The sequence below is a fragment of the Strix aluco genome, chromosome 8 (assembly GCF_031877795.1).
Source record: "Strix aluco isolate bStrAlu1 chromosome 8, bStrAlu1.hap1, whole genome shotgun sequence".
Classification (NCBI taxonomy): domain Eukaryota; kingdom Metazoa; phylum Chordata; class Aves; order Strigiformes; family Strigidae; genus Strix; species Strix aluco.
The window spans coordinates 7028816-7054532 of NC_133938.1; the positions used below are offsets into that span (position 1 = coordinate 7028816).

Consider the following 25717-nt stretch of genomic DNA (forward strand, 5'->3'; position numbering starts at 1 on the left):
GCAGACAGAGATATTTTTTATATTTATTCACAAGAGCAATTGTTTTATCTTAAAACCTTTCTAAAACAGGCATATACTGCAGGCTTTGGCAGCAGAGATAAAATATTATGGGATCCAGCCTTGCTTTGTTTTTCTCATCCAAATATACACATTGTTATAACAGAGAATAGTTGCATCCAGAATTATTACTGCTGCTTGATGACCAAAATGCCTCATATACTGCTCCACACATGAAACTACTGCAAATATCCATCTCCCCTGATCAACAACAGCTTCTTTGGGGTGGAGGAAAAGAAAAGAAGCATATACATGGTTCACTTAAAATGCAGTGACAAAACCAGCATTTGAAGGCATGTGTTCAAAACAGTCCCATATTGTTATTACAGATGGAAACAGTGAAGGAAGAGAAACAGAAGAAACAAAAGCCAGCTTTTGTGAGTTCCAGAACAATCCCTTATGATCCTGGGTCTTGTATAAGATGATTTGGAAGCTTTGGAAAGGCATTCAGGGTCTCTCCCTGAATAAGGCACTATAGCACACTGTCTTCCATGAGCCTGGCCCAGTGCCATGACAGTTTCTGCGTAATTCATTGCACATTTTGCTAAGTGTTCTCTGTATATCTATATAGATATATACACAAAGACATATATGTAATCTTCCATATGCTTTCCTGCAAAACATGGAAAAACAAAATCAATTACATAATGGAATACAGAATTCAGAATATGCTAAACTTAGTACCTGCTGACATGTCACACGTGCCCCAAACCAAACCAGAGATGTGTTGATTTGGAAGTTATATATACTCTAAGTCTATAGATATAAATTATTTCTTCTCTCATAAAGTTTTCATATAGCCCAGCTAGGAGGTCTAATGTTTAACTTTCCAAGTAGCTTCTGCCCTTTTCAAGCCCCATCATCTTTTCAACATATTAGCACTACTCCTCGCAATTCCTTGCATCATTCTCCATGACAAAATGTTGATTAGGGACAAAACTAAACATTTTCTTTCCAAGTCTTAGAGTTTAGCTCTTCAAAAGTAGAGTACTGTCTTGAACCTCATCATCTTTGAGCATAAAATGCTTAAGAGATGCATTAAGCAGATCCCTGGTCTTCTTAGGGAAAAATGCATATTCTTCAAACATCATTCTCCCTTCATCTTTTCTTCTGCAGTTGAAAATAAGAGTTTTAACTAGAGATTGAATGGCTGGCCAGATTGTTTATGGAATACTGAGATCTTAATTTCAATTACCAGTCTGGAATCGAAGTCAGCAGCAATCACAACCTGTAACTGGCCAGAGGCCTTGCAGTGAATCTGGGTGAAGTGAGCAATAAACCAAGACTTATCAGTAGCAAAAGCACAAGCTGTTGAGAACTGGCTATCCTGGACGAGGCATCAATCCAAGCCTGCATACCATCTCCAAAAGTGACCAGAAGTAGATATTCTTTCCATAAGAAATATGCTAAGTATAGCATTATCTTCCTACTCTGACTGGTCAGTGATTTAAGAACTGCTTGAGATAGAGGTTGTAATCTCAATGCCATGTTTAACAGACATTGATAGGTCTATCTTCCTTTAATTTGTCTTTTTTAATCCATTTTCAGCTCACATGATCTTCAGCATCAGTAAGCTTCACAGTTTGTTTTCCTTTTGAACTAGTTGCTTTAAAATATCATGCAATATCTTTTCATTTTTTGTTATCAGAATTAGTAAATAATGGCTTTCATATTTACCTATTGTGTCTGCTGTGGCTATAATCAGAAGCCACTATGAACAGTCCACTGCCTCTGATAAAACACAGATAGATACTGACTGTTTCATTTTACAAAATAATGTATTTTCAACCCTTTTTGATTCTGCAATTCCCAGTCATGTGTTAGTGGAAGTCTTTGAGTCTAGGGCTCAGACACCCTTGTTATGTTTCAATCATACTTGTAAATTGGAATTATTTATGCGAGAGTGTGAGAACTGGGTCCTTGATTTAACTAAACTACAGTTGTTACCTCCCACATGATGTGATTATGTGAGTTCACATTTTATCTCAGTTCTTCTTCCTCTTCCTCATCTTCCATTTCCTCTTCTGAGTCATCCTTATTCTTTGAACTGTTGCTGAATTCAAGGTTCCCTTCAATATCCAGTACCTGTAAGTGCTTTAGGTTTTGGAAGATACTTTCCTTCAGTGCTCCAACTGCAATCTTATTAAACCTTTAAATAGAAAAAAAGGCCTCCTGTTAAAATAAACCCATTTTTATATCCAACACAGAAATGAGGAGACTAGGAGGAAACCATTGTGCAGAGTAACTCTAACTTACACTGACCCAAGTTACTCTAACTTTACACTGACCCATAACAGCACTCTAGGAGTACTAACCCGTAATGGAAAAAGGAAGGGAAAGCAGGCAAATGCAGCGACTGAACAAAATTTCCTGACAGTACTCTGTATCATCACAAAGGACCCTGAAGGAACACATTGAGAAACATTAAGTATCTCCCACTGATCTCAAGTTCACTGACAAAGCTTTCAAAAAACTCCTACTTTTCTCTGCTCCAGCCCCTCTTCCCTCTTCTATAACTGTATTCTACAAGGAAAAAAATCGTAATATTGCAATTCCTTCCCCCACAAATTCTCTTGGTATTCTGCTTTCTCCTTCCCAGAGAGGAAAGGCATCTGCTCCATAGCCCACATTTCAAAGTGTAACTTGATTTTTCATGAAATTCTGTGTCATCCCTTGACAGTTTAATTCTTCTCCCACAAAACTCAAAATACTGGTGCACACTATCCCTTTAGAAACAAAGCACCATGCAATAATTTTTCATCTGTTACTTGTTTTCCAAGAATATAAATAATCTGCAATTTGAACTTCTCACAGATACTGCTCGGTCTGTTACTCTCGAACATGCTTAAAATCATATTCTGTCTAATATTCCAGATGTATATTATGGTTTTACAGCATTGCAGTGATTAATAGCCTCCCATTAAGAAACACAACCTAGCTTGGGTGGAGTTGCCTCCTAAATATGTTAGCAAAACAGTTTTGCAAATTTCTTTTTTCTCTTTATATAGAAATATAGATTGTGGTATGTGGTTTCTGGTTTGCATCCAAGCATTCACTAAAATCTCATAAATGTGAGCAGCTGAATAGACAGACTGCTCTAATTTACACCAGACTTTGTAATTTTATTTGCTTGGTATGGAATCATTCATCCAAAAAGGTATGCTTCAGAACTGTTCAGAACTACAGAACAATTTAGTTGCATACAGACAAAATAAGGCCATATTTAGTCTTGTGCAGCAGGCAGCCTAGGCTTTTTGAACACATCCATTGGATCAGCTTAATCAAATATTCTGTAGGGGTTCATAAATTACTTCTAAGCAGTATTTTCAACAATCTTCCATCAGATTAAAATTGAATATATTACTGGGCTGGATTCTTGCTTCACTTCTTGTGGTATAAATCTCTGCTTAAATCAGTTACATTACTGTGAGTTTACATTATATGTAAAAAAAGGTCAGTATCTGTCACCTATAAAAACAAAGTCCTCATCCAACTGACAGAGTAGGGAAAAAACCGAGAAAAGCTTCTGAACTTACATAATTATCAGAGTTGTAACTTGTCATCTGTTTCTGACAAAACTATCAAGGGAATGCACACAACTTCCAAGATTAGTCATACACGCCTCACTAGAGGGGGATTTTGTCAAAATCCAGGGCTAACAGACACAGGCAAAGCTGTAGTCCTACAAGTGGACTGTAAACTTTTAGCTCAGAGCTGAATATTGGAATATGACATAATGTTAAACATTAATTTCCCTGAATTTCTAACATACCTAATCCATTCTAATAAGCACAGAAAGTACGAACTCTCCAAACAGAAAGAACTTATTATGTGTATCCACGTCTTTTGTAAGCAGATGAACATAGTTTCATCATACATTACTATAAAACAAAGTTGCTTATTTAGGAAGTTAGGATTTTAAATACTTTCTAGAAAGTAAACAATTATAAAGTGGACGAAGAAGAAAAGATCTCCTGTGTTGAAGTGGAAACTTGACCTTACCTGAGGTAAATCCCCTTTATTTTGGGTGTGGACTCAAAAGCATTCTCTGAAACTGTTGTGATCTTGTTGTTCTGAAGATACAGATATTCTAGAGATTCTGGCAGGCCTGATGGGATAGAAGTCAGCTGGTTGCCAGCCATGTCCAGTGACTGCAAGGAAGAGACAACAAGGGGTCAAATAAATAATTGAATTTAAATATTAGTAGCACTCCAAAAAGAGATTTAAGTTTGACAACAAATGAACTTCCAAAGGCCCGCTCCATACACACAGCCCCCTCCTTTGGAAGTTCATCCATTGCTTTTTCTATATATACACATACACATAAGTGTATAAAAATACATACATATATATATATATATGCGCACTTATAAAAAACTTGGTATGGTAACAGTGCAGAAGTGAAATGTTTATGCAAAGCTTATCCAGGATTTGTTGTGTTTGAAAATCATCTGCAAATGGGCTTTATTTTTCAGATGGTACTTCAGTGAGTCTGCTTCAGAACCTCTCCCTTCTGGTGAGGTCAGGAAAATGACAAACACCGTGCGCACAGTGGAAATTGCAAATTGTCAGCCATGCTGAAAGGTTCAGTTTGAGTTCATGCTGGAAAAACTGAAGTGATATTTATTATAGTATAAACTAATTTAATCTACCTGTAATTTACATCAAGGTAAGTCTGGCCATGACAATTCTGCTCTCTTACACTACAATTTAGCATCATGATTTGAACATGAGAGATCATGCCGTTTTATTTAGAAGTTCCAACATTTCTTCATCTCTGTCCCCAGGCTTTAGCCCATGCATGCTTTAGATGAATTAAAAGCAGACTGGGTTTCAGATATGCATGAGAATTCCTTGGAAGCTGCTAATGCAAACACTTCACTCGCTAAGTTTAGTGACTCGTTAGGGTCACACATAAAAACATCTGAAAATATTCTAACATGGAGAATGTATGAAGACATCAGGACTAAAGGCCATGATCACTTCTCAGATTAATTTTATGCAAGAAAATGGATCAACAGAAGTGTTTTGTTATCCTGTATTGTAGCATTTTCATAGCACCAAGCTGACACAGTAGTTACACATTATTCAAAGCTACACTTCTGCAAATGATTGTCATGATTTCAGTGATTTTATACTCCACATAATCCCAGTCTGGTAAACAATTATGTAAATGTCTTGCTTTGCAATTGCTGATAGTCTTCAGTGATCTCCATGGAAACAATGTGGACTGAAGTGTATGCTAAGTACATGCACAATCAGGTTCTTATGTGATGGTTATTGTCAAATCCACTCCAGTGCACCAACTCATAAACCAATTGCACAGTTAAGCCCTTAATGATAAAAAAGATTCATATATACTATCATGGATATAACTAACAAGTAGTAATGCTGTTTCAGGAAAAAGCAACAGCCAAAACCACACCATTAGTCTAACATAATTTTAAGTATGTGCTATTATCTTAACCTTGTTTAATACAAACAGGGTTTGCTGTGGGGTAGATACAACTGAAGGGCCAACGTTTGATGCAGCAACACGTTACTCTGGCTTGACACTGACTACAAGGGAGTGACAGTAGAATAAAAGTAACATGAAGTAGCTATGAATCAGGCCTTCCGAGAAGGAAAGCTTGTCATTCCAACCAACAGCTAAAGCTGCCTACAGGTCTCATGACCCATTTTTCTTTGAAAAAAAACAATCCAGCTGACAGTCCCTACATTCTATTAAGCTGCTGCAGTGAAACAATTCCAGTTATCTGTAATTCTGAACAGTGTCTTCTTTCCAGACTACTTTCCATCTTGGATATATTTGCATGCACATACACACATACATGTATCAGTGAGGCACCAAACAAATCTAATAATACAAATGGAAAGTGTATCATTAAAGCCAGGACCAAATCTGCACCTGATGCAAACCAACAGCTCTACAGATGATGTTGCTGCACTGTTGATTCACATTAACTGAAAAAAAAGCTATTGTTTATTCCCAGAAACAACAGAAAGGGAAATGTTCACGTAGATAAAATGTTTGGATTGTCTGAAAACACACTTGGGACCAGTGTGACATATGCTCCATCTCCCTTATCCCTGATCTGCTCCAAGATGTACAAACTTTGCCTGTACAGTGACCTAACCATATGCACCCTAGATGGTTGCCATATGACACAGGTAATACCTTTTACTGCAGGAAACAGGCTGTTGCCTAAAAGGAAATGCAGACAAATCCTTCAGCCAGTGTAACCATCTTGAAAGGTCATTTTGCACAGCACAAATGTGTTTGTTCCTGCCTGCCTTATGTTTTGTGTTTAACTTTCTCCAACAATTAAGCAAATGAGAAGGCTGCTGATTGAATCCAGACCTCCTAGCTGCTATCCAGGTGCCTTAGCCAGCTGAGCTGCTAAATCCTACAGCTTGGCCTGTCTGATTATAAGCTGATGTGGGGGCTTTGAGAATTAAGAGTGTTTTTGTTTATGCATTCCTTCCTCCTTCTGTCTCTCTTCAGAGCTGATTTTAAATTTTTTGGGAGACAAGCTACTTGAAAGGCATAATTTCAGTTCTAATGACGACATTCACTAATGTTTATCTGAAAATATAGGACACTGCTAGGGTTCAGAAACAAAGATGTCTTTACATTTCCCACAATTAGCAGTATATGGTGGATCACCACCCTCGTCAGCAGTGGGAGGTACCCATCTCTGGCACAACAGCACATCATTTCTACTCTAGAAACAGAGGGTGTAGCACTTACAATGCAAGCCCAAAACATGAGGACCAAGCGCATCTAGTATTGGTGCTACACAAATTGGCTTAGGCAGACAGACGAGGACATCAGCATTACTAAAACAATTAGAGAAGGTGATGTTTCTACCTGGAGACTGCTGAGTTCTCTCCACGCTCTTGAGTAAATTGAATTTACTTTCAGTTTATTGTTGCTCAAATACAGTTCCCGCAGCTTTGTCATCCCAGACAAAGTCCCTTTTGGGATGATGCTTATCTCGTTCTCCTTCAGCTTCAGAATCTGCAAGTTCTTTGGAAAGCCAAAGGGCACAGTGTGGAGATTGTTTCCAGAAAGATCCAAGGACTTTAGTTGCCTCAATTTACGGAAGGCCTCCCGATGGATCTGGGGACTTTTGAGCTTATTGTAGCTCAGGTTCAGCTCTTCAAGGAAGTAAGTGGTAGCAAAGTCATTCCTGTTAATCTCAGAGATCTGGTTATGAAGGATCATAAGGGTTTTCACTCGCCGGGGCAGCCCACTGGGAATCCTTTCCAGCATGTTGTTGTACAGGTGGACAGTGTGCAGCTTCTTTAAGCCCTGGAAGGCTAATGGGTGAATACCTCGGGCTTTTAATTTGTTATTGTGGAGCAGAAGGTACTCCAGGTTCTTAATTTGGGTCAAGACATCTCTGCCAATCACTTTAATTGCATTCTTCTCCAGGTGGAGGAGGACGATGTTTCGAGGTAAACCACTTGGGATTTGTGAGAGGTTATTGCTGGACAAATCCAGATATTCAAGACTAGACAATTTCCTTGGGAAAGCAGGAAAGAAAACACTCTCCATTTAGATTCTGCAAGGTGAAACGATAACCAACTTCCCCTAGGATTTTACAATCTTTGCTTTAGAGTCTTTTTACCTGGCACAGCTCCCACTACTGCCCTTTTTTGTCTCATGATATGACTGATGGGGACAGCAAAACAGGGAGCTCCCATATGGCCATTATTAGGACTAAGCACTGCCATTGCTCCCCAGCCACACTAGCAAGAGAACCTGCTAGAGTCCACAGACATCCAAACTGCTGCTGGGCTGAGACCTGAGATCAGTTTTGCATTCTGCTGTTCTCTCATTTGACACCACAGATAGCAACATGTGAGCAGTTTCAGTGAACAAATACCACAAGAAAGATGCCATGGGAGCAGCATTAGAATACAGAATTTAGTGCTTGGTTTCACAGAAACATGGCCTGAGCATGAGTAATTTCTGTCTCTCTGAAAGTGTACATTGAAACTGAAAAGCAGGTCTGATTTTTAGATGATGAAATATTAATCTTATGAAAAGCAGAAAAGCTAATTCAGTGTCCTAGGTTAAGGTAGTGAACTTCTCCTGACCCTCTAGCGTTATGGAAGTGAGTCAGGGCTAGAGCTGCTTTGTGTAAGCTATTGAATCTGTATTCCATGGACTCATTTGAAGCTAAAATAAATCATCAGACCAGCCACTTATACCAACTGGATGTGGATCAATGGTATTACATGCCAGGACTGAGAAGCCCTGTACTTCAAGTCAGTTTCTGAGTTCAAATGAGACTTTTAATCTGCATGGCACTATATAACCCACTGCAGAAGGCTAGAAAGTTTTCAGGAAGTGTGAGAACTAATGCATTACAGACATTACTTACTGGTTACACTGCTATTCACAGCTATCCAAGCATGCTCTGAATGAGCAAATATACTCTTTGGGTAAAGCACTTCATTGCTGCAAGTTGTAACGTTTCCCCAGCTTGGGTACATCTCAACGGAACTATGCTGTGCTGGGCAGACAGGAGCAATATCCACCCCCTCTGCTGACTGTGACTGGTGCCTCAGCTCTAGCCACTGTATTCTATTCATCAAAACCTTAACAGAAATGGTATGTCCAACATGACCTGGAGGCAGACACAACACAGCTACGGTAAATTACTAAGGGAGGTTTCTGGGAGCAGGAGGTGGAAAAAGAAAGCACAGTTCGATACATTTTCATGTCTGGAGATCAGAAAAGTTTACAGAATTATGTTATGGGCAGGACAGATTATGTGATCTGAACTTTCAGGTAGAACAAGGGCAGCACTTGGTGCAAGCAGAGACACAAATGTTAACTTTTTGAAGTGCTAAGTCCCAGGCTAAATTTAGGACAGTCAAAGGCTATTTCTGTTGCACCAGCTTGTAGCAAAGCTTTTCCAGCCATCTGGCTATTGAACAGCACCACTGCATCCCTGCCTACTCCAGCAATCATCTGCACTGGGGTACAGCTCTGCCAGATGAATTCACAACTGTGTATCTGTGGCTGCTTTCAAGTCACCTTCACAGAAACAGAGAAGTGGCTTTAGCGAAGATGAAAGTCTGGCCTTAACTTCCAGTGAACTGCCCTTGAAACTGGAAATTCCCAAGTAACCTCACTTTTGGCTGGTTTGGAAGAACAGAGACCAGCTTTTGACATTGCTCTAGGTGGCCTTTTCGCAGAAGGCACTTAGTACCTGGTGTGATTGGGTCTGTGGCAATCAGGGAGTGATGCAGCCTGATGTTCAGAGTTTTGTATACTTTTGTATAAAAGTATCTGCAGTGTGAATTCAAATGACTCACCCAGACCTTTTCTTTTGAATGGCAGCATCTGAATCTAAGACTTTAGACTTAGACTCTAGACATACAGACTTAGCAGAGAAATGCATAACGTCATACAGCTTTTAATAAATGTACTTTTTAAGATGTACTTTGTTCAGTAGATGTCTACTGTACCAGAGGAGGTAGACAGAACCAGAGGTACAAACTACAGATCTCAGTCTCACCAGAAAGTTTCATTGTCCATTCCTTCATTAGTCAAGTAGTTATTCTGTAAATACAGCTCCCGCAGACCTGTAAGTTCACTGAAGGCTCCTTTGGGAATCTTCTCTAGCTTGTTGTTCTAGAGTCACCAGAAGCAGAAAGCACATTATTTGGCATGAAAAAACATAGGACATTCATGTTCTGCTCAGCTAACACCAGGCAACTAAACTTCAAAAGGGCTAGACATAAGATGTTTCAGGGGGCATTATAATTCTGCTTAAGAAATAAATACAAATCCTAGACTGAAATATCACAACCTATTTTTATTGATTCCCCATGGAATCTTTGGGCTAAGGAGTTAGAATTCTCCCCCTGCCCCCAGACAGTTTTATTTTGTATTCGTAGTCCTTTCACCTACATGCAAATATATAATGTAATCTAGACAACTACCTCTGGAGTTTGCTCAAAATTTCTAGATATTGTAAGACAGATTTCATGATAAAGGAGAATTCGGTTGGAAGCTGGGAACCAGCCATCCTTCTAACATTAATGGCATTCCAAAAGGTCCAGTTCCTGCAATGTAGATTCCAAAATAATTACTCCTATTGCCTTAGTGTGGCTTTGGAGTAGCCAGCAGGCAGACACGAACAAAATATAAAACTAGATTCCACTTAGAAATTCCATATAGGAACTGTAGGAATTATAAAAGGATATATAAAACACTGACCCTGAATTTGTTAAACTTCCCACAATCCATGTATACACAATAATGTGATGGACAGACTGGACTAGATTCATGTGCCAACTAGTATAAAGTGGATAACACCACAGATTTGTCTGTCTCAATGAACAGTGAAAGAAAAAAAAAAGATCTGTCACATCTGAAGTACACCTTTTGGACACTTTTGGTCCACTATTGGCTGTCTCTCATTTCCCATTGTCCTGTTTTTTTCCCTAGTCAAAATATCAAGGCAGTGCACTTGAAAACAAAATGCTCTCTCTTCAGCTCCTCTGCCCTTAACACAACTGGTGACAGCAGGGAAGGATACGAGTTCCAAGTGTAGTCCTCAAAGTCTGAGACCCCTTTGGGAGATAATGATTACCTATAAATGGCAATAAAATGCAGGGGACTAGTAACTTCACACTTTGCAGAGAAATTCCAGAATTTAAAGGATCAGACTGTTTGCCTTTACTTTTCTTCAAGCTGGAGAAGCCTGTTTTCTAGAAGACTTTAATGGGAATTAGTGGTGAAACCTTCAAGGGAAAAGAAAGCTGGGAGGCCACACAGAACTGCCTAAGTCCAGGGGCTGATAACAGACTCCAGTCAACACATGTCCAAGGAGCTGTCAACACTAGGAGCAAGTGGAACCAGGACTCCCCACTGCTGCAGCTCTCCCATTGTTAACAAGGATGAGAACTCTAGCACAGACATGACGAAGTGTTTTTATCAAAATCAGATGACACAGAATTAAAAATGCTGAAGACTAGTCAATACCACAACGTCTGCTATTGCACTATTGCTGGAGAAGTTGTAGCAGCAAAGAATCACCGATCCAAACTTCGTCTTTGAATTGCCAGTTCAGTAGCAAACAAAAATCACTGACACGAGGAACAGTAGTCTATGTGAAACGAGGTAGTGAGCAAAGCCAGTACATAGTGGGTAAGCAGCTGTCAGGAAAAACAGTATTGTCAGTGGCAACCTTAACTGGGAGGCCATGGAGAATGATCTACCTTCTTGTACTATGTATTAATATCATTATATGCACAAAGAGACCAATAGGCATATAGGCATTTACAATACATTCCCCTGAAAACATAGAAAAGCATTTTTGTCCCCTGTGATCATTCTGGTGTTTTGCAAAAGCGCACTGTTACTTATGAACAAAAAAGTACGGACACAGGAGACAGCTACTGTTGAGCAGACGAGACTTACAACGGGCCTGGGAATGTTTCCAAGTGCACTGAAATGGCTTAGCTGCATGGTTTGAATCCCATAGGAACACAGTACTTTGTCAAAATCGTAAAGGAATACAAAACCTTGTTTTCATTACCTTTAAGTGTAATTTATATAGTGCTGGAGGGAGATTCTTTGGAACATACTTCAAGAAATTGCTGGACATGATGAGTATCTCCACATTATCAGAGCCATTGAACATATTATCAGGTAACCCAGCATCTGAAAGTTTGTTGTTATGAAGATACACAGATCTGTTGGAAGAACAAAAAAGATGAAGTTAAACAGATAGTGAGAGCTGGCTTTTTTTGTTTACCAAGAGAAAGCTGTTTAAAAACTATATTTCAATCTCTTCTTTCCTTGAGATAATTAGATTTGTTTTTAAAATGTGCCCTTTAATTTAGCAAGGGATATAGATGCAAAACCAAATGGCTGGTCCAAATACTCTCCAAAATTTATATGTGTTCAAAATTCAAACCTGCATGCAAATACAAATTTCACCAGTAGCCTTATCTTCCTAACAAGAAACTGAATGCAAGTCTGAGATTGTGCAGTGCTTTGAAACAAAGAACATCAGCATGGTGGCCTCACTCAAGAGGGTTAGAACTCCTATTTGATTACAAGATATGCCCCAAATTTTAACTTCTATTTGGAATCAAATCTGGACTTCTTGGGCTTGCAAAATCAACCTGTAGATCTCTTAAGAAAGGGCTGTCTCTCACCCCTCCATTCTTTCTGCTCCCATGAAGGCTGGAAATATCCCAGGAAACAGTTTCTCTCAAACTCCTAGAACTCAGAAAGGCATAGAATAGTGATAGAAAGACAGCAGTTTTACTCTAATCTGGAAGAATTTTGTTTTTTAATGAACCTTTGGGATTGAGAGAAAGACAATTTCTTATTTTTCCTTTGCCCTTCTTACTTTTAACCTTTAATATTCACAGAAGGGTTTCTCCAATCAGATTTTTAAAAATAGATTCATTCTTTCTCACACAGGTTCTAATTCTGTATAAAACAATGGACCCCTATGAAGTTATTCCTGCTTTTCACTGGCTTAACTGCTAAATGAATTCATTTGACTTCTTTTCAACAAAAGAAATTATAGGATTTTACTGACTTTGATTACCTCTTCCTTTCCCATGTTTACCCCAAGATGCAGCAGGCAGCTAAAACTGTAAAGACAGGTTAAAACTGCAAAAGAGCACAGTGTCAAAGTGTGCTTTTTAAACTTGTTCTTGGATTCTCTACCAGTTGCAGAGAACTTGGCAATACCTTTCTGGAAGGAAGGAAAGGCTCAGTATGGAAATACAATCGTGTGATCACACACTCCAGGGAGTCCAGAGCCACACTGAAAATATTTTTCACCCTGCATGGTCAGCTGTACTTTTAACTCACAAATATTTGCCTTTCTGAAAACCTTGCTTTCCAAATAATCAGTCGGAGACCATGAACTCTGCTGGGGGCAAATAAACCAACTGAAACAACTGTTAGGATTTTATATCAGCAATCCTGGAAATCGATGAGTTACTATTCTGATTAAAATTAGTGTTGGTATAGGAGAGTGTGAAAATCAGAAGAGTACAAGAATTTTAATATGATATCAAAACACAGCAGCTTCTGCAACTCAGATTAAGGAAGAACACATGTATAAATCTAGCTTCTTTCATAATGAGATATTGCCAGAAATCAGTGAGTGACTCAGCCTTTTCAGCTACCAAGAGCCTATGAGACTGAAGGCCTAGCTTCAGTTCTCAATTAATTCAGTGGGAATGGAGAGATCTTCAGTTCATCACAAGACTGGGCACTAGGAGGTCAACTGGATCAGCTATTATTAACTGCTTCCAAACTTGGATGCTTCAATTGCTACCAATAGTTTGAGATGTCTTTGCAAGATTTAGATGCTGCAGCATCCGTATAAATTACCCAAAATGCCTTTGGAAAAGACCATATCTCAGAGGAGGTGGTCTATGTGCATGCGAGTTTGAGATGGGCCAATGGGCTGCGCTGGATCCAGCTGAGAAAATCACAACCCCAGACTAGCAGAGAGACCTCTGAACCAGACCTGAGGATATGAACCACTTCTGAAGGCCCTAAAGTGCCTAGCTTTAATATAGTTGAGCTAGTTATACTCAACTGCACTGAGTACTCTACTCTGAACTTGATTCTAATTTTTTTAATGAATGGACTATAATAAAACTAGGGATTTCTAAACAGTTAATCTCCATTTTGAGAAACCAACGCTGTTCCTTTCCGCTCATAACCGATACAAAAATAAGATGGAGATAATTTAATTTTTATCTATGCAAAAGTGTCTGGCAGCTAGTAAAAGCCCTTGGAATGTGTTTGTTTGAAAGAGATTGTTTGATCTTTCATGCTGAGAATAACAAACAGCTTCTTTCCAAAAATCTTAAGTAGGCAATAACATGGTTTAGCCAGACAGTTTCTTATCACCCACCAACTGCTCCCACGCAGAGGCAGAACACTATTATTGTTTTACTTCCCGATCCCTTACCTCAAGTTTGGTTTCTGTCCAAATGTGAGCCCATATATCTTAGTGAGATAATTGGCTGCAAAATCTGCACTGATCAAGGTATTTGGTAGGAATTTCGGAGCCACTGTTAGCTGTAAAAGAAATATACCAGGGAATTCCAATTAAATGCAACAAATGTTTTAACCAAGTATTCGACCAGCAACAAAACACTTGCAAATTTATTTTCTCTAAACAGGCAAAAATAAATTAAACTGAATGCAGATTGCATGAACAAAAACAAATTGTCCTCACTCACTAATCTCTCCAGGAAGGAGACAGACTTTTGCTCCATGATATGTGAATGTTTGTTTTGGTTGGATGAGTCCTGTCTCTTTTTGGTGGAAGAAATCAAGGAATTGTTATTCAGAGAGCAAACACTTTGCTTATTATTGTTCCTAATTCCTCAGTTTGCTGTGCCAAAAAAATCCAACCCACCTCACAGTGGCCTACTACTTACTCTCTTACCAAAGTATATTGCAGGGGGGAAGTGTCACTTCATATGTCTGTTTCAATATTACATCCATTTACGATGATCTTTTCAATGGAGGATTTAGGTTCCCAAAGGACAGGGACATTTCTGAGTCAAATGATGGACTATCACATGGGACTTCAAAGCAAAGACCTACTGTACAGTGATACTTTCTTCATTAAACGAGTGATGTATCAGAAACAAAATATAGAAAGGTCCTGTCTCCAAGACTTTATAGTTGTTGAGAATTATACTATTTGATGTGTTGGTCTATCGGTATTTTTATCAGTGATTTAAAAAAAAAATAATGCTAGGAACATCTGCATCTGAACAAAAATTGGTGGAGTGAAAATTAATGATCAAAAAAGCTCAGTTTTACAGAGGAACGGTATCTAGGTTCACTGAGTGGCTGCTAATAGCAAAGTCATTCACCTAGAAACCAAGAATACAGGTTACAATACAGGCTGGAGGACAGTTTTCTGGAAAGCATAAAGCCAGAAGATTTATGCATCAAGATTAAGCCCTTGGGAAACAAATTATTAACACAGTGCTGTAGTAGATATGAACTTGAGTACTTAAGCAGAAGACTACTGAATTGCAGTAGGCAGGTGCAATCATTGTGGTTACAGATGTTAACTACAGTACTAATGAGACTGCTCTTACAATATTTTATGTACACTCTGAAGGGCTCTGGAGAGAACATCTTTTCTAGGGAGATACTGAATTCTTTGTCATCTAAAGCTCTGAGATTAGGATGAGAAACTCCGGGCAATGGAAGAGATCTGCTTTCTAGCTTTGAATCTGTAAAGCTTCTTCCTCACAGCACTGTTGCATGAAACAGAACTTAGTCCTTACAGCCAGCAAGGCAGAGCAAGACTCACATGATGAAAAAACATATTTTTCAAATTTTTATTACCGTAAAACTGCAAGTGGTTACTAATAATAGCGTAAACCCAAAAATATTTTTTAAATGAACAATGTTTGAGAGAACAGTCACTTTATTGGAGAACTGCCTAACTCAAGCCTTAGACTATGTATTTATCTAAAGGATGCCTAGATCTCTCTACTAGTTTGTCAAGTGTGCATTGATGGACTATATCCATGACGTTGCAATTACTGCACTCATAATACAGCCCTATTTTTTAAAAGATGAAAGTACATTATTTACTGGTTTTCATTTTCACCTCCATCCTTAAGCTGTCTTAAATGCTTAATGGTGACAAACACAAAAAAGATCCTTCCCACAAATCATGCTCCTATCAGTATTTCCAGAGAGTACATCATCAGTGGAAACAGGCATTCTACATACTACTACGATTGCCACAGTACTGCTCTTGGCTTTATCAGTAATCTCTCACCTCCTGAGCTGGGAGAGGTGATTTCAGAAAAGTGGATAAATCTCTGACTAGGAAGGTCTGATGGTGCCTCAGAAAGAAGTAAGTCTCTACTGTGACATAATATTGAGACTTCAGACACAGGAAACAGACTCAATCACTTTCATATTGAAACACAGTCTATTAGGTCATAACTTTAGGGCATGGCTCAGATATGTGAAATGAGAGACACCAGAACCACAAGAAAGAGAAAAGAGAAAGAAGTTTCATCCAAAAAGAGTTTTCACTTGCTCAGGACTTTGCTTTGGCATTTCAGCACTTAGTCATGAGACTAATTGATCTTCACTGGTTGACTGCTTGAAGGATTAATGCTGTATTGTTGTAACTGTTAGCAAAATCAAACTTCACTGAGTAGGTTTGTCTAGTATATTGCCTAATAAGTAGCAATCTGCATTTCTCCAGCTGCAATTTTCTTGCAGCTTTACTGGGGGATCTGCCTTTCCATATGGCAGAGAGTGTTTCTCCACTGTTAATAAGTTAACCAATGTACTTAGAAGGATTATACAAAAGTCATTACCAGTTTCAAAACAAGTTTTCTTGCTTTAACAAGCTTTGATATAAACAGAAGTATTGGATCCAGGTGAATCCCTTATCACTTTGGGAATGGGGGGAAATGTAAACCTTCTGACACCAAAATGACCAGTTTATAGTAAATGACAGCTCAGGACCTGGTCTACAGTTTGGTGGAAGAGATTACTGTTATTAACAAGGCTTACTGTACATAATATGTGACAGAAATTATGAGAGTGGGGTGAAAATTTAAAAAGGAAACTACAGCATCCGTTCTTTACTTGAAGTACTTGTTACTCATAAGCCACAGAAGGCTTTTAGTCTATTATGATATTTCTTTTCTCCAACCAACTATGCTAGTTTAACGAAAGACAATTTAGCTACATCTGATGGGATCACAATTGAAGATAAAGCAGCATTAAGATAATCCATAGAACAAGGAGCAAACTACCAGCAAATCCCTGCTCTCCTCCAGACACCACAGTTACTTGATCTGCAGTGTTTCCTGCTGCAGAGTGGATGCAGTTTGAAGCCAATCTGGTTTGTCCTGGCTTATGATTTATAAAGAAACGTGTTATTTTTGTGGGTCGACAACTTTTCTCTGTAACTAGTTCTGACATTCGCTGATGTTTGCATTTTCTTTTGGGATCCTTTTCTCTCTGCAGTAAAGCCAGAAAAACCAAACACTTTGTTTTGTCACACAGGGAAAATTGGAGTGCAAAGTTCTGGAATATTAGTCACAGTCTGGCTTGTTCCTTTTTATGGAGTTATTAACTGCCAAGATTGTTATATGGAAATGGTGCTTGAAAGGGAGAAAAGAACACAATGTTACTGTACTGAGGAATGGGTTCTATTCTCAATCACTCCATACAGAAATCTATAGAGTGATTCTGGGCATGTCTTGGCCTGACTGAAACCTGAGTGTGGCCATATGTATATAAACAAAACATCAAAAGGTCACAGATTTTAAGAGGATAATAAAATATATATACAGACATGCATATAATATACATATATATATATGGAGAGAGAGAGAGGGAGGGAGGGATGGAAGGGCAGGGTTTTTATAGACAAAAGGAGCTCTGCCTGATGTTTTAACTTATATTTTTCTGTGGCATCCCAGTTTCTTCTGTAGCAAATATTTGTGGACGATCACTGGGGATAAAGAAAGCCATAATGGCAACCACCCAGATGTAAGGGTATGTGAGAAGTTATTTCATTTCCTAGGCATGGCAGGAAAGATGGGCTTCTGTCATGACGTCCAACTTGGGTCATTAATAGGAAAGCACCTAGGATCTTCGCCATTAAAAAAGAAATTCAGCTCCTACCACTGCAGCTAAAAGAATAAATTCATAACTTGCACAGTTTCACTGTGTGTGGGCATCCCCCCTCCATCAAACCTAGTAAGAATGGGAGTCAGGGAAAACTGGATAGCTTTTTTAACCAGCCTTATCTGATGAGACATGCAGCGTTTCACACCCTTACCCCACAGCTTATTGCATACAGGCAGCTACCAAACCTGCATGCAGCTGATCCAAAGCCTACTGAAGACAGTGGTAATTTATAAATGCAGGGGCTTGCTGTACCTCCCTACACACACACGGGAAACCTTTCACAAATAAGTGTTCAAAATATACTGGCATGTTTGTCCTCTGATATTTTAGCATACTAACTGATTGTCTTGACCTTAGATGAACCTGCACTAGAATATCACTTTAGCACAATTTTACTTATGTGGGACATATATTTTAAAAGAATTGAAGACTTGCTCTTTTTACTTTCAGAACCTGATTAGAAAAGAACTCTGAAAGCCTTGTGAACCTCTTACCTTATTGTTTGCCAGGTACAGGTAATTCAGGTTCTCCAGATGCTCAAATGCCTCCTCTGGCAACCCTTAAAACCAGAAATAACTAATCAGTGACATTGGCAACTTATTGCCTCTCTGAGTGAAAATACCAGAGGGTAGCTTTCTCTCTCAGATAATATCTTTAATGTGAGATTTAAATATTTTTCATTGCCATGGAAACAATCTGACTCAGACCTATTGTTGTCTTTGGCTTTTTTTAAACTCAAAAAACCCCACAGACTGTTAAGAGCAATGGAAGACCATTAAAACTCCTAAGCGCGCAAGGCTTGTGGTTAACCCCACCAGCAAGGGTCAGGTACAGAGCTGTGCAGACTTGTTGTATGGCTGATCATCGGTGCTCGCAGCAGCCATGCTATCTGAGAAGTTTATTTTGTCATTTGCTCATGAATCCGCAAACCATTTTTCTTGGAAGGACATAATCTGAGGTTGTTTAATGATCAGATCAATCTGATCTACGACCATGATATTGCCAAAGTAACACCAGTATCTGCATGTCATAACCCTTCTCTTGTTCTGCTCCCCCACAATCCAGATAGCCACGCAGTAACCAGCTCAGAGAGCTGATCCAACTCAGAGCTTACCCTTGCCCGATAATTATTAATTTTCAGCCAAATCACTCCACATCCAGCTGATCACACAAGCACAATTGCTGTCACAATGGAAAGGCTGCAAATCACATTTTCACCTGGCAATTAGATAACTGTAAGTCAAAGGTGAAGCTATTTCCCACGTCAAAACGTATTGGAAACTCAGGGCTGCACTGAAGCTTGTGAAAGAAACATCAAACACCAAAGGTAATAATGCCCAAGTCTGAAGCACAGCCTTCCTTGTGCTACATAAGGGTGCTATCTTTTGGGTCCTGTGCATAATATGCCCACATTCTCAATAAAGGCTCTTCTCTATCATTGGAATAAGGATAGCAACAGCATTCAGAGCACAAGTTAACAACAACTATATCTTTTGTATTGCATATCTTCCTCTCTTACTATTTACTCCAATTCCTGTTTCTTTTGCTTTCCTTACTAACCCCTTGTCAAGTTGCTCTAATAAGCATATGACTTAACAAGCAAAACCTGTCTACAAAAATCAAAATGGTTTTAGAAGATGGGTAAAAGTTGCCTTATCTGCAGTATATATTATTTGTATTTATACCAAATTTGACAAGGACTGAACTGGACTAAACTGCACTGGCTGACTAGACTGAACTAAAGAAGTGGATTAAGAAACAAGGTCAGTCAGAAGTAAATCATTCGGCATGTAGACATTTCTGGTTCTCAAGTGCACTGCATTGATGTGCCTGTGGGACTGGAGGGAGTTTCCTGGATGAGAAGATCTCACGCCACAGTACACAGTGCTGCTGCCAGGTCTCCTCCACTGGTCCAGTAAGGCTGCATTCTTATACACTGAGTATTATGTTTCAGATGATAAAGTGTCTCCATGATCTGTGTGACAGCCAGAGGAGTGAGGCTTACACTCCAACCAAGTCAATCCATCACTCTGTGGCTTTCTCTATCAGCTGTCACCAGCCTCACTGCCTAAGCTGGTGTTGTGGAGGCACAGGCTCTGTCCCCTTCACGACTCTGCCAGCTTACCTTTTGAAGTTAGCCTGTTATTTTGCAAATTGAGAGTTTCCAGTCTGTAAAGACGAGCAAGCTCTTCTGGAAAGATTTCTTCTATCTGGTTATTCTAAGAAAATGGAGGGTATTAATCATCCGCAGAGTAATCCAAGAAGGATCCCAATAAGCCCAGACTGTGAACTCCAGTAAAACTTGGAAATGAACCCACCATGTCAAATCATTGTCATTCTCGCCATAACGAGCCAAACTCAGATCTCAAAACCAAGACATCCAAACCCAGCAGCATTGGAAGGCCTGAACCAACTTTTATAGCTTGTGCTCATCTCTAGAAATATCCGGCTTATGCGCTGGTAGCACACAAAGAGTGTGATTTATGCCTGGCAAGGCCTATAATCCATCTGCCACAGCCAAACCTCATAGCTGCAGCAAAGCATTTGCTCCAAGATTGGCACTGTGGATTTCCAAGTTTATTACTTCTGTTACTTATGTGTTGTTTTAAAAACAACTCATAGTGAGCAGGGAGCGTCAAACTGGGCTCGCTTTCTCTGGTTCTACTGTCAGGGGTGACTGCCATCAGATTTTCATGGACATGCTGACTAACATTTTGACTATTAATGAGTGATTCTAGTGTTTAGCATCTAGGGGTCCAGTCAAGGACCCACTGTGCAGGAAGCCAGGCCACACAAGAAAGTGAGAGTTGCTGCTCCAAAAAGCTTCTTTGCTTTTGGCAGTAGAGGCAGGAGCCACGGCTAGCACACGCCTGGGACAGATCTGCTGAGGAAGGTGCCAGCTTACATGACAGTTTTTCTAACTATGCTGCACTTGGATGGGGAGCTCTGAACAAAATCTGCATTTCATCCATTGAACAGAATTGGCAAGTAGGAGCAATAAACAAAAAAGCAGCTAGTTAAGGGCCAAAGAGGCATTGAAAAGCCGGGAACTACTGCCACTGCTCAGGGGAGGAACGGCCAAAGGGCTGCCACGCTCTGGCCCTGCCCATGCCCTCAGGTGTCAGAGCACTGTCAGGGTAAAGATGCCGGCCCAGATGCTGGTCATACGGATCAATTAACTAACAGCAGAGCACAGGAACCTGCTGCCAGTCTAGGACAGACCGCTGCTTCTACCTGAAGTTTGCATCTCATACCCTTACACACCCTCATCCTGACAATAACTGAACCACTTGCGGAAGGCCTGACATTAGTCTCCCGGCCGCAGGGAGCTCAGTGAGCACAGCACCAGCCATCTGGATGTCACCGGCCCCGCCGCCCATGGTGATGGCTTTGGCCATGTTACACCTGCTCCCTGCTGGGTCCGCATGCCGCGGGGACAGGCGGGACACCGGGACACTGGTTGGGTCTGTGTCCGGACTGGTACACTGTGTTTACAACGCTAACTAATGTGTAATGCTGCCAGAAAAATTCTCATTAATTAAGTAATTTAGCCTGTCCTTTTCAAAGGATTCATGACCTCAGAACGAAAGGCCCTCACCAGAAGTAATCATTAGTTTGGACAAAAATTCTTCTCTTGGAGCTGGGAGAGAATAAGGAGAAAAAATTTCCTATCTTTTTTCCGCCCTGGATCTGTGGGGAGAGAATTGATGCCGAGGTCCAGGTGTGTTTGTCGAGCACCAGTGCTGGGCCTGCTGCACCTCCCGCTCCCAAGGGGAAGCGCTGAGGGATATGGTGTAGCTGGGAACTGTCAGTGTTAGGTCAATGGTTGGACTGGATGATCTTCAAGGTCTTTTCCAACCTTGATGATTCTGTGGGAAGGAGCCGCGCTGCGGCGAGGGCCGGGGCGGGGCCCGCGGGCGGCCCGGGGAGGGCCTGTGGGCGCTGGGTGGGCCGCGGCGGCCCGGGCACCCGCGGCGGGGGCTCGGCTGCCTTACCTGCAGGGAGAGGTGGTTGGTCAGCTCCGGCAGCAGGAGCGGGAACTCCTTCAGGTCGATGCCGCCGCAGTCCACGACGCCCTCCTGGGTGCAGCCGCAGTCGCGCGGGCAAGCGGGGGCCGCGCCGGGCGGCCGCCGCCGCTCGGGGAAGTCGTTGTCGGCGGGCGGCAGCTGCGGGCGGGCGGCGGCGGCGCAGCCCAGCGCCAGGAGCCCCAGCGCCAGCAGCGCCCGGCCGCCGGCGGGCATCGCCCCTGCAAGCCGAGAGCAGGGCGCGGGGTCAGGCCCCGGCTGCGCACCCCCCCGCCCCGTCCCGCCCAGCTCCGCACCTGCGGCCCGGGGACCGCGGGAGCCCCAGGCGCCAGCTCCGCCGCCCGGCGTTCCCGCTTTCCCTGGGTGCGTTCACGTCCTTTCGGGGCGGTTCGGGGAGCGGGATGAGGGCGAGCGGCGCTGCCCGGCCCCAGGCCGCCAGCCTGGAGCTGCCCCGCCGGCCTGAGCCGCCAGCGGGTCCCCCCGCGGCGGCCTGGCAGCATCCCCCGCACCGTCCCTGACTCCTCAAGCTGTTTATTGCTTTTTTCATATTGAGAAACGCCAGATGATCGCGGAGGTTTATAGAGGAGGTTATGCAATGTTATTTCTATGTAACTGTTGGTCGTACTGTTCCTCACAGTTTTGCACGGGGAAGAAAGTTCCCGTTAATGTAAGCAAGGTGTGCTGGAAATGGGTGACTCACGCTGTCAGGGTGCCTCTCGGAGGGGCTGCTTCATGTGCCTCGAACAGTAACAAAATCTCATGGCTCCTGAAAATGAAATGGGCTTCCTATTGATTTTGGACAGTGCTGATCTGAACCGTAGAGGCCTGGCTAATGTTCAGCTTTTATCTTTCTGGCAGCAGGTTAAAATAATTCAAACAGAAGTGGAATATCTACTGGACCGGCCAGCTGGCCCTAATCCAGCCCCCTCGATCTCGTTTGTTGCTCTTCTCAGATTTCATACATAATGATTTGCAGTGAGGGCTGGTAATGGTTTGTCTTTTATCCTTTCAGCTATTCTTCGCAGAAGTACTCAACAGTGATGAGAAATTCTTATTTAGGCTGATCTTTTGAGGTGAAAAAGCACAATGGATTAATGACCTTAGTATGAAATAAGTACTCTTGTTCACCTCTGCCAGCCCAGGTTCCTTCTTTGCATCGGAAGCAAGAACCTCCCAGAGCCAGACTGGCAGCCGACAGAACTGGCACATCTCCATTTACATCCACTGGGGCTTTACTGCTTTGCACCAGCTGAAATTCTCCCTGGGGCTCTCACTGACTTAGGTTGCTTGGAAAGCATTAGAGAGATCCTGCTCTCAGTCACAGTCATGAAACTTTTAAATAATTTCTTTAAACACTTACTTATACTTGAAGAAATGGGAGAAGGTGGGGCTAGAGGACAGAGCATCCCGAGACATGGATGGTTTTGCTTTGGTCCTGGTCTTTGCTACCAACATGCTGGGTGATTTTAAGCATTTTAACATTGTTTGCTTGATCCCTCTTCCCCCTGCTTCACTATTCCACAGCTTCCATATCTGTAAAAGCTGAATATAATGAAATGAATCTCCTTTATAAAGCATTCCAGAGATCAGATGGTGTTCCTTATATGTCAGCTAAATATTAATAGTGAGACCAAAATTGGCCATATGAGAATGCCAATAGAGGATTAGTAAAATCCTTAGTATTTGGTGACCTAATCTCAGAAAATATTTCAGAAATCTTAGAGAAAATAATCTCAGAAAGTGTATCAGATCTCTGACAAAGTATTTTTCCTATGTATCAGCTTACCCTTATAAGCTTACCCTATACTTGCAAAAGAACCTCAAGAAAAAAAACAAAACTTCTTATACGCAAGTTACAACCAGCCCTGCTGTAACAATACCAACACTGTTCCCATAGCACACAGTTACATCATGGTTGGTATTGGGCTCTATTGAGTTGCAACATGCTGACTTTTCCACATACATAGCTGAAAAGATGTTAAGAAATCAACATGAAATATTGTATCTATTGCACACTACAATTTCTGAGGCAATCTCACCCTGTTGTCATCAATGCGCATGCTTCTGCTACAATGCCTTTGAAGTGAATGCTGCTCTGGTGCCACAGGGAGACACTTTGGATACAGAAACATGTGCTTGCATCTGGAGTGCAGGCAGTTAAACCAGGCATGATTTTGATTTTCTTTTTAGTTCAAAGAAAGTCTGAAGTAACTCACTCCCTTTAAACTCATTCCCATGGGCCTGATCCAAAGCCTTATTAAGAAACCTTATTAAAGGAGTAGCTCAAAATCCCCTAGAAAGAGTCCTCTTCCCTTGCTGTCAGTGGGCTTTGGATCAGGTCCTTCCACCCAAAGACTGAAGTTACACTGAAACCAGCTCAGGGGCTTCTGTGGTTGCATCTTTTTGAGTCCAGACAGAACCACCACTGATTTCTGCACTTTGCTGCCACACAGCACCAGAGGCAGAGTGCTACAAAAGGCAGAGTCTTAAGAAGTAAGCTGAAGTTTCAGGAGTTACCGTATGCTTCTCAGTGATTACAGTTACCTCAATAAACAACAGAATCATGTTCAAAATACCTCATCTCTGTATCTATTATTCTCCACACGTATTCTCACAGGACACACACACACAGATGGAGAAACATCCTCTCCTTCAGCATCAACAGGTTAACTGAGTTTGTTACTTACACTGAATATCCTTTCTAAAAGCTGCAGCTGAAAGGCAGGCTGCTGGATGTTGTCTGACAATCCAGCTTTTTTTTAAAAAAATAAAGTGCTGAAAAACTCACCTTTGCTGTCAGAAATCAGATGAATGGAAAAGAACATTTCTCTTGCCCCCACAGGCTCCCTCGGCTCATGCCATGTCAGTTACATGCGCTAAGCTCAGAGCTAGTCTCCCCTTTCCAAGCCAGATCCTTTCCAGATGTGAGCAGCAGAATTAGAGAGAGTAATAGGCAACCCTCTACCAACGAGAGTTTCCTGTACTTCCCAACGAAATCGGAGAGGAATTTTCCAAAGTCACCATATGGGAAAATGTGAGTAGGAAAGAGGAAGCAGCTATAGTCTGAATATAAAGACTTGGGGAAGCAACAATATCCCATTGCTCTTTGTCAAAACAGTTTGCAAGATCCATGAGGGATGCCAAAAGAAAGCATGCTGGAATTGATAGAAGAGAAGCAGAGACGGTGTGTTTTAGCATTTCATTGCTGGATACCGGAGCTGCACTATCTGTTACCAGATCTTTAATTTTAGCCGCATTCAACACAAAATCTGAATTCCAGGTGGGAATATCCTTCCGTTCCCTGGGGGTCTGGTTCAAATTAGCCAGGAACAGACAGATCAGCAGTTTTTCCTGCATTTCATCTCCCTCCCCTTTAACTCCCCCTGGTTTTCAACCCATCAACTGATCTTCAGGGACCAGGCATAGATAGGCTGAAACTACAAATGTCTTAGAGGCAAAGTCCCCAAATTTGTTATAATACCCCATTTACTCAATCTCTTTTTTATCTCCTAAGCCCTGTATTACAGCACTAAACATCTAAACAACCCCCCGACACACACAGACACACACACACTTCAGCGCTGGTCATGTTTAGCCCAGCCTCACACATTTCTTATTTCTCCCCTCTTCATAAAAAAGAGAGGAACATGCTGTTTGTAACACAGTATGCTCTAAGTGCAGCAATACTTCCAAGAAAGCAACACAGCTTTTTGTCACTGACAGCAGAGTTACTATTTTAAATAAAAAGCCACCTGTTTTGTGAATGCCCCGCAGCGCTCCGTACAGTACCTCCACAAAATCTGCAGAGGATCTGTCCTCACCAAGAACACGATGTTCTTGCTGAATTCCAAAAAAGGGACACTGATTCTCTCCTCTCAACTCCAGCTGAACTGAAGTCTAAAGCAATTAAGTTACTTCCTCCCTCTCTTCTTCC

At 41.3% G+C, this 25717-nt stretch overlaps 1 protein-coding gene across 5 annotated transcripts; it reads right to left on the reverse strand.

The window, feature by feature from the left end:
- Positions 1–25678, reverse strand: PODN (podocan). Of its 5 annotated transcripts, none has more exons than XM_074832012.1 (11): positions 25605–25678; positions 21754–22004; positions 19884–19977; positions 18253–18317; positions 14034–14143; positions 11622–11778; positions 9594–9709; positions 6929–7586; positions 4060–4208; positions 2005–2206; positions 1–670 (listed from the first exon to the last, which is right to left on the reverse strand). In XM_074832012.1, the coding sequence occupies exons 2-10, from the start codon at positions 21997–21999 to the stop codon at positions 2038–2040; spliced, it is 1764 nt and encodes a 587-aa protein (XP_074688113.1). In that variant the 5' UTR covers positions 22000–22004; positions 25605–25678; the 3' UTR covers positions 1–670; positions 2005–2037. The 5 variants fall into 5 exon arrangements, with proteins under 5 accessions (XP_074688113.1, XP_074688112.1, XP_074688114.1 ...); XM_074832011.1 differs by having other exon boundaries at positions 25573–25668; XM_074832013.1 differs by having other exon boundaries at positions 25536–25621.
- Between the last annotated feature and the right edge of the window lie 39 nt (positions 25679–25717).

Excerpts from the sequence above, each read along its gene's own strand:
- PODN (XM_074832010.1), bottom strand. The coding sequence starts at position 24,608 with ATGTTCTTTTCCATTCATCTGATTTCTGACAGCAAAG. Across the intron at positions 22,005-24,571 it reads TCTGATTTCTGACAGCAAAG|GGGCGATGCCCGCCGGCGGC; the intron begins GTGAGTTTTTCA and ends CTCGGCTTGCAG. Across the intron at positions 18,318-19,883 it reads TAACAGGCTAACTTCAAAAG|GGTTGCCAGAGGAGGCATTT; the intron begins GTAAGCTGGCAG and ends TCTGGTTTTAAG.